The 13,891-nt window shown below is 43.5% G+C and overlaps 1 protein-coding gene across 1 annotated transcript in view; it reads right to left on the bottom strand.

Moving 5' to 3' along the window:
• NSF (N-ethylmaleimide sensitive factor, vesicle fusing ATPase) overlaps positions 1-13,891 on the bottom strand; it is a 593,422-nt gene that overhangs the window by 90,743 nt on the left and 488,788 nt on the right. The window contains exon 17 of the mRNA XM_069237976.1: positions 9,449-9,528. Within this exon, the coding sequence (XP_069094077.1) occupies positions 9,449-9,528 (80 nt within the window). The remainder of the gene's footprint in view (positions 1-9,448; positions 9,529-13,891) is intronic.

The raw sequence follows: 13,891 nt of genomic DNA, 5'->3' as shown, positions 1-13,891 counted from the left end.
AGACCTGTTTAAACTCCTGAACCCGTTGAGGCTTCGCCAATGGCCCAGGGAAGTCTGGGTTCATCAGGATCATTTGCAGATCCGACTTCAAGTAGATAGGGGAGTGGGAAACGACTCATTGGCCTCGAGGTACCTGGTGTCTCAGGCGACTCCAAACAGTGGGAGTGGCAGGATGAAGGAGACACATGCTTTAACTTCTTGTGTTTTTTTAAATTTTTGGGGCTTACCTTAACTTCTGGACTTGGAAGATAAATGGTTACGAGACCAGCCCCACGAACAAGAGGGTGTCCCTATCTTTGCCCAGGACTGGGCCTTCTCCGACTTCCGTCGATGTTCTGCAATGGTAAATTTGGCTTCCCTGTCCAGTATAGCCTTCTTATTCACCTCCACACAGCATTCACTCGAAGCAGTGTTGCGCCAGGAACTGAGGCATAAGAGACCTACATTGTATCTGTTATCGACATGTGATGAATGCAGTCCCTGCAAGATTTAAATCCTATGATTTTTAGAGGGGACACACGTCTTGCACATGGGATACATTTGAAGGTAAGAAAAACTGTAACACTAACAGGATTTGATGGTGCTCCGGATCTGCATCAGAAGGCAGAGAATGAAAGTAACTGACATCAGCATGCACGGGTGGAACATATATAGTGGCCCGATGTCACATTTGGGGTGGCCTGGGTATGATGAGATGCCACCAATTGATTACTATCAAAGTTCTCCGAATCCAGTCTGATGCCTGGAAGAATCCACAAGGTGAGGAATCTACGGACAGAAGCCTCTATTAGGATGACGCTTTTCATTTAAGAGGGGGCATTTTGGGATTACTGTCCATACGCATGTCATCAACAAGGATGTCATTGATGGAGATGTTATAGTCGATAGAAGGCGGTAGAGGGTTTGGGTGACACTGACTGGGTCTTGGCAGTCATCAATGGGTCTTGGGCACTGTCAAAAGAGGAGCTGACAACAATTTATTTGTTAGCTGCAGTGTTTGTCATTGAAAGAATGTGTACAGTTTTAGCTGGATTTGACAGACCTCTTCAAGATAGCATTAGAAGATGTCACTGATGTTCTGGATGTTACCTAGACACAGGGCTTATCACACATCTGGTATTTGCTGAAAAAGACGTGTGGGGCTTCAGAAGCAGAAGAGGATAGCTTTATAAGATCTCCAGAGATGTCAGGATCACGTTTGCACTTTTTGGACTTCTCTAGAGAAGCATGTTAACAGACTCATCCCAGGTGAAGAGGTTTTAAGTGTCAAAACCAGCCAACCCTCTCTCTTCCGTAAGGTTCTGACACTGAAATTCTTACATAAGGAGCATTTTCTTTGCTGAATGTTCATTGTTGTGGAGACTAGAGATCAACCACAAAACATTACTAGCCCCACAGGTGTCACAAGGGTTGGAGAGACTTTTCTTCTTGGAAGACTGTCATGATGATGAAAAAAACAGGTCTCTGGTAAAGTCACCCAGCCTCAAAAGGAAGTACAAGACTCATCTTCTCCAGGAGGGCATGCTACATGTGCTACCAGAGACAGAAACTTGAAATTCTGCTGGAAAAATACTTCTGGAGAAGAACAGAGATGGTTCCCATCCATTCACCAGACTTGTGGTAGAAAATCTAAGGGTTGATGCTGTGAAAGATGGTTTGCCTGAACGGCTGGACTTCAAGTCATAAAATGAGATGGATGAGCTACGGGTAGTTCTTTTGTTGTTTTCCATTTGGTGTCAATGTTAATTGCTATATTGGAATACTGGTTCTTTCAAACTGACAACCAAGGTTCACCAATAATTCAAGCATGTGAATATAAGAAAGATCCAGTGCTGGAGAACAAAACAGTGTTATATCTAGGTTCCTGATGGTTGTGATTATAATTTGCTGATATGTCTGGGTTCCTGAGATGTATGGCACTACATAATTAGGGTTAAGGTTCAAAGGGGAACAAAAAATGGCTAACATCTCAGGCCTGGAAATATTGTTTTTATTGCACTCATTTTCTGTCTGCTTTGCAGCTTCCCAGTTTGGTTAGGCAGAAGACCATGAGTGTTCAGTGATTAAGCCGCTACAATAGGATCTAATCCACATACCATGTGCAAGTATAACCAATCAGGACCTCAACATAGATATGCGAAGCACAAATTATGCACTACAGCAGTGGTTCCCAACCTTTTGACTCCTGAGGACCTCCACTGAATCACTACTGGAAGTAGGGGACTGCCAAGCAATTTGTACAATTTAAATTTCACACATTAAAACAGTAATTCGCAAAAAAACAAAAGCAAGTACACACCAAACAAATACTCGAATTACTAAAGATATAATGATTTTATATTGAAAAAAATATGCAAAATTCAAAAAAATGTAATGGGAAGGTTGGCGCTGAATCTCAGTGACTAACTGTTCAATGTTTGGTTTTATTTAGGAAAGCTGAATCCTCAGGTAAGACTCTACATTTCCCAAACAATTTCTGGTTTTATTTTTTAGGTACATACGATCTGAGAAAGATCTGAAATAAATATGTGGTGAGGAAAGGAAGTAGGGAACCATAGGGGCCCTCTTGAAAGGGGTACTCGTCAGGGATGCCCACTATCTCCTTTACTATTTATTTTGGCTCTTGAACTTTTCTATACCAATTAAAACTTTTGAACAATTTACAGGGTTTCAACTTAATACACACATTAAATTTATGGCATATGCTGATGATATTCTTTTGTGCATGTCTCATCCTGACACTTCTCTTCCTGCATTCCTTGATAAGCTCAACTTATATTCTGATGTATCTGGCTATAAACCTAATCTAGACAAAACAGTGGTCTTACCACTTAATGCTCATTGCACTAGCTCTGCATTTCTTGATGCAAGATTATCTTGGAATTCTTCTAAGATTAAATGCCTGGGGGCATGGTACTGCAATACGATTAAGGATACACTAAAGACTAATTCAGAAAGCTTACCTGCAAAGATTGTAGACAAGAAATGGTCTCCGTTATATCCCATGTGGTGGAGCTGCATGGACACCATTAAGATGAAGCTTCTCCCTATCATTAACTTCTTCCTTCTGATGCTTTCTATTAAGATACCTAAACTTTTTTTTAGTTCAACTGATAAAATTCTATCCAAGTTCCCGTGGCACCGTAAACAACCCTGAATCTTTATCTCAAAATAAAAACTTCCTAAAGTAAAAGGTGGGGATCATTTTCCTGACTTTTTAACTTATCACAAAACTTTTGGCATTAAACAAATACAACTCTATTTATCTACAATCAATGATGCACCTCAAAAACTATGGTTCTCTTTGGAAGAAACATTTATGTCTCCCTTTTCCCATAAACACATTATATTTATGTCTAACCTCCCAAAACTCTGGTTGCCCAGCACTATCTCCTATTCAGTCAACTTACTGAAACCTTTTTTTATTTCGCATCTTACCCCCATTAATCAATTCTTTAACAGTCCTATTTGGCACAATAGTTCTCGTAGGAATCAAGGTAAAACATTGTGTTGGAGGGCTTGGATGGCTAAAGGTATTCTTCTCATTTCCCAATTATATCATAAAGACTCTCTCATCCCTTTTACTACTCTCAGCAACTTATAATCTCCCTATTCGCATGAAATCCCAATATTTCATTCTTTCTACTCTGGTCCAAGAGGCACTCAATAAACTTATACATCACAATCATTCTTCTCTTGCATCATCTCCACACCCAATCGTAACGTCTAATTATCCTAGGGCAGCTGGAATTTATAAACTTTTAATAACGTCTGTTCCACCTAGACTCAAATCACCTATTGAGACATTGTGGGAATCAGATCTTGGTGTTGTTTGGCCAACTTTTTTATAGGATAGAATGTGGTATAAGATACATTCCACTGCACGTACTGCAAGCTTCATGCAGACCCTATATATTTTTTATAATAGACTTTTCTACACTCCTCTACGCCTTTACAAACTCAAACTTACACAAAATTACAATTGTTGGGGCTGCCACACTCAGCAAGGTACTGGCTCACTTTTTTTTCTTGTCCATCCCTATCTACTTTTTGGTCCTCGATATGGTCTCTCATTTCAGCAAAAGCTCAAATCTCCTTACCAATGTCATATCAATTACTGTTTTTGGGTGGCATACACAAAATTTGGAGTTCATTCAAGCCTCTTGCTTTCTATTGCAATCTCTATTATTACTTCTCACTGGAAATCTTCGGAGAACATTACTCTCAGACAGCAGTGGAATTCTATATGTTATCATCATAGACTTGACATCTACAAGCTTGATTCAAAAGGAACTTTCTTCAAACGTCATCAGCTATGGTTGCCAGTAAGTAACTATGTCTCACGCACTGCGAAGGAAATGGATTTTTCTCCTCCGTTTTAAAAAAATGTCAATATATTTCCTGTTTTTCTTCTTATACATACTTATTTCATCTTACATTCACTGTAACTATTGTCTATTACCTCTCTCTCCAGATGGCTATCACCCGATTCTATCCCTACAGCTCCTCTCCCTTTACCTTTCTTGTTCTTCTTTCTTTATTCAAACTTGGAGTCTTTGATACTATATTGCTGTATATGCCTAATTCATTTGCATGTTTAATATGCATTTATAAGTACAATATTCTTTATTTATATATATCCACAACTGCATATGTCTGTTCTGGCAATGTTAAGTTAATGTTCTTGTATTTGACTCAATAAAAAAAGTATTTAAAAAAAAAAAAGCATAGGGGCCTCTCATCTCTCCATAGTCTCTCTGTCACGTGTAATTCATTTGTTTTATGGCACCTCCCATGTAGGGTGTGGTAGCACTTTACAGGGGACTACAAGGTGTAGGATTCACATGTCATCCACACTGGAAGGCATTTTCAAATAGTGCTTGGTCTGGAGAAGCACAAACTCAGGATTTAGAAATTAACACATGGGTATTGTTGACTTTAATAATAAGAATGTATTTCTACAGAAGCAAACTTTTTTAGCAGCATAAGGAAAATGAACAACTAAAAAAAAAAAAAAAAAAACGAGTTTGTGCCATGCAGTTTGCATGCAGCTCTTTAATGGCAGTTCATAGCTCACTGTGCTAGATTACAATTGAAACTTATGAACTGCACAGTAACAAAATCATCTCTGTGACAAAAGCATTAACCCACTGTGCTAGGCACAGAAAATACTGTTCTTTGCATGATACACATTCTTTGCAGCAGGCATATTAACCATCTGCGCTACCTTAGATGAGTCAAAATTGCCACGAGGCAAAACTCGCATGTCTCTCCAGCAGGTACATCAATCACCATCCTGCTGCTTTTATTTTTGCCTGAAAGATGCCCGATGTACAAGGAACTTTGCAGTGCTATTAAAACTGCTGAAAAAAGGAAGTAATAAACATAAAAACTGCAAGTGTTTCTTTCAAAGGCGCAAGTTGGCCCAGGCCCAGGCCTGCAGACCCCCTGGGAATGTGCCACAGACCCCTTGGGCGGCACGGACCACAGGTTAGGAACTGCTGATCTAGAACTTCATTGGCCAAAATATATTTCTTAGACTTTTTGTAGTATATGCTGAGAAAGTCAGCCTGCACATTCATTTTCCATGGAACCTGAATTGCTAATAAGCTTAGGTGAGCTCCTCAACCCATAAAGGAAGCTTCTGCTATAATCACTTGAGCTGGCAGTTGTTTCTGAAATGGGATTGCTACTAGCAAACTGTGGTTTTTGCACCTTCATGCAAGGGCCCTTTGTTCATTTCAAGAAAATATCTGGAGTATACTCCTAGACCTTTGTTGCCTGACGGAACAGGATAAATGGCTCTTTTTTTAAACAGTACATATGCTTCTCTCTTGATTGCAGTAAGCCTGTGGTTCTAGTTTGACCGGAGGACGGGTGGAGTTGAAATGTAGAAAATAACCACAATCTACAATATTTAGCATCCTTATTTTCTCGTGGCAATATCTTGTTGCTGCTAATTCTGTAGAATCGAACACAGGACTAATAATATGGTTGGCCATCAGTGAGTTTTCATGTAACATTTCGATGTAATCCTGTTGTTGGTGGTTTTGGTAGATCTTCAATGAAAGATTGCTTTCCTCCACAAAGCTCCCTTTGATATTGACCAAGAAGGGATGAGGCACTTGCATTTTTAAAGGGTGGTAGTAGTTTAACATACTGTTTTTCCAACAGCATCTATGCATTTACTTTCACACTTTAGAGCAGTGGTGGCTGCTAGGCATGAAACTCTGACAATCTTGAAGAGTTCCATCGGGCGGTTGGTGCTTTCCTTGATGTGGATGAGTCGGGCAACCTTTTTTTCTTCTCTGAGGCGGAGATGATATTTGTTCAGAGCGTCTTTGAAGGTGGTGCGGTCTGCGAGGTCCCTGCTACTGCATCTCCATCTTTTTAGCTGTTTGCATTCTCTCTTGAGTGTGCGGAGTTCGGGGGTGAACCACCTAACAGGCTTGCTGGATCTTCTGGAGGTGGAGTTCCTTGCAGAGGCATCTTTGTTGGCACCGGTCGAGGATTCATTCAGATAGGTTGCAGGCATCTTGTTGAGGTTGCCGGAGAGGATGGGTTTGCTGGAGTGGAGGGCGGTGGTCCACTGGCTCTCTGTGATTTTACCCCATCTGCGGTGAGGGGGAAATTGGGGTGCAGTGAACAGCTCTGGTCTGCTGGTTATGGAGAAATGTACCAGGTAGTGGTCGGACAATGTGAGCTCCGCTGTGTGGGAGAACTTCATTTTATTGCTCGCTGTAAAGATGGGGTCCAGGATGTGTTCCACTGTGTGTGTGTGGGGCTGGTGACTAGTTAGGAGTCCGATGTCGATTAGGTTGTCTAGGATATTGGTGGAGTTGTGGTTGTTGGGGTCGTCTAGGTGGAAATTCAGATCTCCTAAAAATATGTAGTCTGTCGAGTCGATGGCTTGGGGGCTGTGAGGTCAGCGATGGCCCTGCAGAAGGCGGGGCTTGGCCCCGGGGGTCTGTATGCAAGGGTTCCCCTGATCGTTGTTCTGGCATCCATTTGGATGAGGAAGATTAGGTGTTCCATGAGGTGAGATGTCTTTTCCTCAAGGTGGTACACAAGAGGTTGTCCTTACGCATGATGGCAATGTCTCCTCCGTGCTTATTGTGGTGGTCTTTGTGGATCTGTTTGTAGCCTTGTGGGGTGGCACTGGTGATGTCAGGGTTGAGGGGGGTATGAGCCAGGTCTTAGTGTTGAATATCAGGTCTGGGCTAAGAGTAGTCCCATATTTCCGTGGCGTGTTTGCAGAGGGATCTCGCGTTGAGCAGTAGGCATTGTAGTTGTTTCTCAGGCTTGCAGAGCAGCGGGGTGGTTCTCGGTGTTGCAGGTGATATGGTCTTGAAGGCAGGCGAAGCATCCGACTGTGGTCCGGGGGAGGTGATGCAGCAGAGTTGTTGTCTCGGTACCTGGGGGCCAGGGTCTGGAGCTCATCAGTGAAGTTTTAACGGGTCGTGGGAGGGCTTGGGTTCCTGGTGCTGGGCGTGGGAGGGCACAGACGGGCTTGCCTTTTGCACGTCCACTGCATGCGCCCACTAAACGGCTGCGCTGCAACTGCTATTAAGTCCTGGGGTGAAAGGGGTGCACTGGGAGGAGAGTGGGCAGGGAAAGAGCAGAAGAAAACGGCAGGAAAAAGGCTGTGGGGGCCAAATGCGCTACACACTAGGGGCACAGGCAGGGGAGAAGGGACAAACCAAGAAGCAACCTGCACTAACCGAAGCAGAGTTGACAGAGGTGACCAGGCAGCAAGGAGGGACTGGTTCAAGGACCTACTTAGTGGGGTTAGGTTGAGACCGCCATTAAGTAGGTCCTGGGGTAGGAAGGGCGCAGTAGGAGGAGAGCAGGTGGGTAAAGAGCAGGAGAAAACGGCGGGAAAAAGGAAGCGGGGTGGGGGCCAAAAATGCTGCACACAGGGGGCACAAGCAGGGAAGAAGAAAGAAAACCAAGCAGCAACCTGCACCAACCCAAGCAGAGCTGGCAGCAGTGACCAAGCGGCGAGGGGGAGCTGGTTCAAAAAGCTGGATCTGGAAAGGAGTACATCCCAAAAAGAAAAAAAAGAGGGGTGGCAAGTCAGTGGTATTAGCGCACATCCTACATGTAGCTGGAATGATGGTATATAGAAAATGATGTAGATGTGTACAATCCGTGAAGAACAAATCTGGTTACAGATAAAGCACCTCTTACAAAAATGGTGGGCAAAGTATAAAAACAAAAAATGAAGTAATTTCTAGCTGCATACACTTTTTTGTGAAATCAATGGGACAAAATGGTATAGTTACGGCTAAGCACTGCAGTGCATAACCCTGGACTATTGTACATTTTACATCTGTATTTGAAGAAGCAAATAAGACCCACCGGAATACAATGTGACCAAAGGTCCATAGGTCCGCTACCTAAATCGTCCAAAGAAATCTACATGGAAATACACCCCTCAGGATGTAATATTAAATATGGTCTTTTGTTTGATTTGTGGACTCTTCCGGACAGAGGCAGAGTTACATACAAGTGTACGAATTTCAACCTATCTTTGCAAGAAAGAAATGAGCAAAGTACTAAGGTAAGTAGAGTTTATAATAGATTTTCCATGAATCAAACTTTCCTTCTTTCCGCTAATTTTTAGCATCTCTCTGCTGAATGTTTCGCCCCTCGTGTACTAAGGTTAGTTTAGTTCTATTGCATTACGGCATATTTTTCCAATTAAAAAAACTTAACAGGGTACCCCGAAATAAGCTTTAAGGTTGCAATTTATCAGTCCCACTTTAACCCAGTCAAGGTGCAGACCCTTTGAAATGTAATTGATCATGACAAGGAGAAATGCAGTTATAAAGTTGGTGGTTTCATTAACCTTGTTTTTTCTTCTGGGTCTGTATGAGCAAGACCTTCCTCCACTGAGGCACTCTGCTGTCTGCCACTCACTTTAAAACAAGCATGAGCGTCAGGAGAGCTGTCATTATTGACAAGTCATTGATCATTGGCTTCTAGCATATGGACCAAACTGCTGAACGGTACCGCGGATTCAGGAGGACAAGATTCAGCCGATCTTAAGCTTCTAAGGTGCCTTACTCATTAAAAAGTACAAAATCACATAAAACATTCAAGTAAAGTTGGTTCGAGGGAAAGGTGATAAATCAGGAAAAAAAGGACTACTAAAGTGTCCATTTGATTAATGCTTACTTTCAGAGTCAAGGGTTGACTCTACGAAAGATCTGTCATAGCTCTGCTTTAAACATTTCCCAAATTAGACGAGTTGTGACTCAGGACGGAAGAAAGATAGAAACTTTAAGAGCTAATCTCAAAGTACAGGTCCAAACACAACGATTTTCCAGACAGAAAAAAATGCAAATGAAGATTAGCTATGATGGACAGCAAGCCACCCATCTGAAATGCAAATGCTCCGGTTGCACAACCATGGCAATCTCACAGAAGTTCCAAACTTTCTTACCTGTGGGGGGGCTTTTTTCAACAACACCAAAAGTGCCTGCAGAACCAGATTTGAGAAGCGAGGTCCGATAGGAACATAATCTAAGGAAAGATAATGTGAATAAAGTGAGATGGCACACACATAATCTAAACTACTGAAGAGTGTCTATGTGCTTATATTAATCATTTATGTATATTCTAATGCCTCGCCTTTTGACTCATATATTCTATGAATGGTTCTCAAAACGGGAAAAACACTAAGGGGGTCATTCTGACCCCGGCGGGGGGCGGGAGCCGCCCGCCTGGAGGGAACCGCCAGAATACCGCTGCGAGGTCAAAAGACCGCCGCGTTATTCGGGGTTTCCCACTGGGCTGGCGGGCGACCGCCAAAAGGCCGCCCGCCAGCCCAGTGGGAAACAGCCCTCCATGAGGATGCCGGCTCCGAATGGAGCCGGCGGAGTGGAGGATGTGCGACGGGTGCAGTAGCACCCGTCGCGAATTTCAGTGTCTGCTGAGCAGACACTGAAATTCAAAGTGGGGCCCTCTTACGGGGGCCCCTGCAGTGCCCATGCCATTGGCATGGGCACTGCAGGGGCCCCCAGGGGCCCCACGACACCCCTCACCACCATCCTGTTCCTGGCGGGCGGAACCGCCAGGAACAGGATGGCGGTGAGCGGGTCGGAATCCCCATGGCGGCGCAGCTGGGCAGCGGAAAGTCGGCGGTACACCGCCGACTTTCCGTTTCTGGCCGCGGCTGTACCGCCGTGGTCAGAATGCCCGGCGGAGCACCGCCAGCCTGTTGGCGGTGCTACCGCCGACCCCGGCCCCGGCGGTCAAGAGAATGACCCCCTAAATATCTTCAAGAGTTCAGTCTTTCATTTGCAATACAAAAGGTTTTGGCCTTATTTCTTGTTTATAGTACAAACATTTTTTTTCCATACGTTTCTAATTCCCTATATAAATAACATATATGACACATCTACCAGTAAAAACTTTACAAAGAACATAAAAACTTTCAGGCACTTTGTTTTCCCGTTTGGATTATTTATGTGGTACATTCTTGGTGAAAACGAGAGTGGCATTTATTCTTATAATAGATAAGATAAAAGTAGAAGTATCACAACTTTTTTGAAAGGCAAACACAATCTCTACCAGTTTATATTTTAAAATGCACCTGAGGGCGGCAAAGTGACATAGCAACATACAGTCCACTCCAATATATAGGATGGGAAGAGGCACACACTTTTTACTGAACGAAACAAATTGGTTTTTCTAGTTTAGAAATACTTAGCATCTCAGGAGTCAATTACACTGTCATGAGAAAGATCATGGGCCAAGCTTTAATAGACAAGGACAACAACTGAGAGGCTCAGGATGGTGCTGAAGGATTCAACTGTGAAGAGGACACATATGGGAGATGGTGTCAGAGTACAAATACAAAACTAAAAACTGTCACTCAGGAAGGCTTCATGAAAGACACCTCAAAGGTTTGCATAGGCCACTGATTTCAAGCCCTCATTATGTCCTTCCGGAACATTTTTAATCAGGTATTTATTTAATTTCCGTCTTTAATACTAGAATCAGGTTGTGGTTGTTAAGACCAAAAGGAAATGCGGCTGGTAGCTGCATAATTTAACAAGTATTTGCAATGCAATGGGTCTCGCATCTACTCGAGTTAGAGCTATTAGCGTTATAAACTCCTAACCCGACTTTTCTTGCCACATAAATTGAAAATTGAAAGTTAAACACTTTCACATAAGGGAGCCGATTCACAGCGCCACGGCCGCCATGAGCATCAGCGTGAAGAGATATACACAAAAGGAAAAGAAGTTCGCTTGTAGTTAAACTTATCGGCAAAAGTGCAATTAGCCATGTAACAGGGGCGATGGCCAAGGCGGTAACAAAACCTCCCCAAGGAGGGACAAAGGTATACCATTTACCAATGTAATCAAAGGATTTTTGAAGGGCAAGCCCACGAACGAGTGGTAGTGATGGGTGTGAGGTGGGCGTTGTTAAAAGCCCAGATACACACCAACACGTCGGAAAAGCAGCGCGAATGCGCGCTGCAATGCTCGACCTAAAAATGAATTGAACCATGTTTATTCCCTCATTTCTGGGCAACCAGTCAGGTCACGCCTCACACATTCAAATGTCTTGGCCCAGTGGACGCCCTGCTTGAAGGTAAAACCCAGCAGCACCACAGAATCTGCAGGCACCAAGGTTAGGCTCTTAGGTACGGCCTCTGTGAGCCAACGGGAAGCAAACAGAGGGGGGAATCATAGAAAGCTGGGGTGGATTCGCAATAATCGGAGGAGATAGCACCAGTAGCGTAAGAAAGGCCCCTGCAGCCCCCGCGGTGCAGGGGTCCACCAAGCTCCAGGGGGTCCCCCATTACAGTGCACTGTTCATGGTCGGCAGGCCTCTGACTGGGTCGGGGGGAAGGGGTGGATGGGGGTGGGCCCGCTTAAGGTACTTTGCAGGGGGGGCCCATCAAGTTTTGTTACGCCACTGACTGGATGGCACAAGGTCAGGAATGGACTATATGACTTGAAGAGTGGGAGGTGAGGTGAAGGCCGAGGGGGACCAACGTAAAGGTGACATCCAAATGCAGGCAAGATTAAGAGTGAACAAAATAATAGAAATAAAAAGACTGAATATCTTTATCCTAACTGTGAAGAGTTAACATACTGTATTTTTTCGATCTGGGTGGGCAGAGACACTGTCTCCGCCATAAATACCACTAGGTCTTCTTATCTCCTGACCTCAGATGGTTCAGTTGAAGTATAGTGCAGCAAATATCCCGCTTGCAGCTTAAACAGAACTGAAAAGTGAGACACAACTATATGTATACATCACCACTTATAAATGGTCGCATGGTTGGGCAGGGTGTGGGGGGTGAACGGCGACATACAATTTCATATGCACTGGATAACAACCTATTGACATTTACTTTTTTCTGATTTACTATCTGTTTGGTAAGTATTACGTGGGAAGGGGTCCCATGGTTTCTCAGGCACTAATACTGTTTGCGACCAAGATGACCGTCAGCTAAGCTTGCATGAAACATCATGGTTTATATCGCTACTGCAGTAAGATTGTATATCGTTATGGTTAATGTCCCTGACAGTTTCTACCTTGTACTCAGGCGATTTGGGTAATCTTCATCTAGATCATTCTATGGTAAAGTGGATTACTTTTGCAACACTGAACAATCCATTACCTTTTGAAAGCTTAATTTACAGTGAGAAAGTAGTTATTTTACTTTTCTGGCAGTAGTATGTCAAAGTTAATGTCTAATGCTCCATCTGTGCTGATCAAAACGTTCTGAAGAAGGCACATCAGTCACTAGTAAGGGAATTAATAGACTAGGGAAAGGCTAACCACGCTTTAAGACATCCAAGAATCAATCTCTGAGGCTCATCAGGTACACCTAGTACCGCCTTTACATAATTTGTTTTGTAACCAGCAATCCAGTGACATTTTCAAGAACTTCACTCCATCAATTACCTTTCACACTTCGGCATCCAACAATGGAACTAATGAACAAGTTACTTACTTTTGGTAATGCTCTTGCTGGTAGACACTCTCTCCTGATGCAGATTACTCACCTTCTGAATATTCCCCAGGCATCAGACTGGATTGAAGGTAAGTAACCTGTTCTTCTGATCTACTAAAGCAATACCTATACAGAGGTGGGTCTGTGAATGGAGTCAAAGCAGAAATCCTGCAGGACTGGGATGGTAAAATGGCCCTACCAGCGAACCTGACTGTCCAGACATAATGCTTTGTGAACGTATGTAGGGACGCCCACATAGCCCCTGGCAAATATCTAGGACAAGGACTCGATATGCCAACACAGTAGGCCTGGCAGAATGAGCATGCAGTCCTTCCTGAAACTAGATTTTTAACTAATGAGTAGCAAATCTTAATGCAGCGCACGATCCAGCGGGAGATGGTTCTTCTCTGCATTTTCATGCTTTTTTTGCTCCAGAAAACCCCACAAAGAGCTGATCGTCCACTCAATGGTCTTTGGTATGATCTGTGTAGAAGCTCAGTGCCCTCTCAGGGTCCAATCAATGAAGTATCTTCTCCTCCCTAGAGTGGTGAAGCGGAGCACAGAACCCTTGTATGGTGACGGTTTGACTGATTACATTACAACTTTTGGCAGGAAAGATGCTGGTGTGCACAAAGCCAGTCTGTCTAGGAAGAAGGAAGTGTAATGTGCTATGACACAAAGCGTTTGAAGCTGACTCATACGCTGTGCTGAGGTGATGGTAATTAGGAACACTGCCTTGATAGTAAGGAGCCGCAAAGTATAGCTGTGAAGCAGCTCGAATAGAGCCCATATGAGAGAGGTCAACAACTAGATTAAGGTTCCATTGGGGCACAATAAAAGGAAAAGTGGGAAATGAATTACATCCCTTGCATGACTTAAACAATGAGGACTGATCTGGTAAATGTAAGA

Source organism: Pleurodeles waltl, chromosome 6 (genome assembly GCF_031143425.1).
Source record: "Pleurodeles waltl isolate 20211129_DDA chromosome 6, aPleWal1.hap1.20221129, whole genome shotgun sequence".
Lineage (NCBI taxonomy): Eukaryota > Metazoa > Chordata > Amphibia > Caudata > Salamandridae > Pleurodeles > Pleurodeles waltl.
The sequence above is the reverse complement of the archived record's forward strand: the minus strand, read 5'-3'. Positions and strand labels throughout refer to the sequence as shown.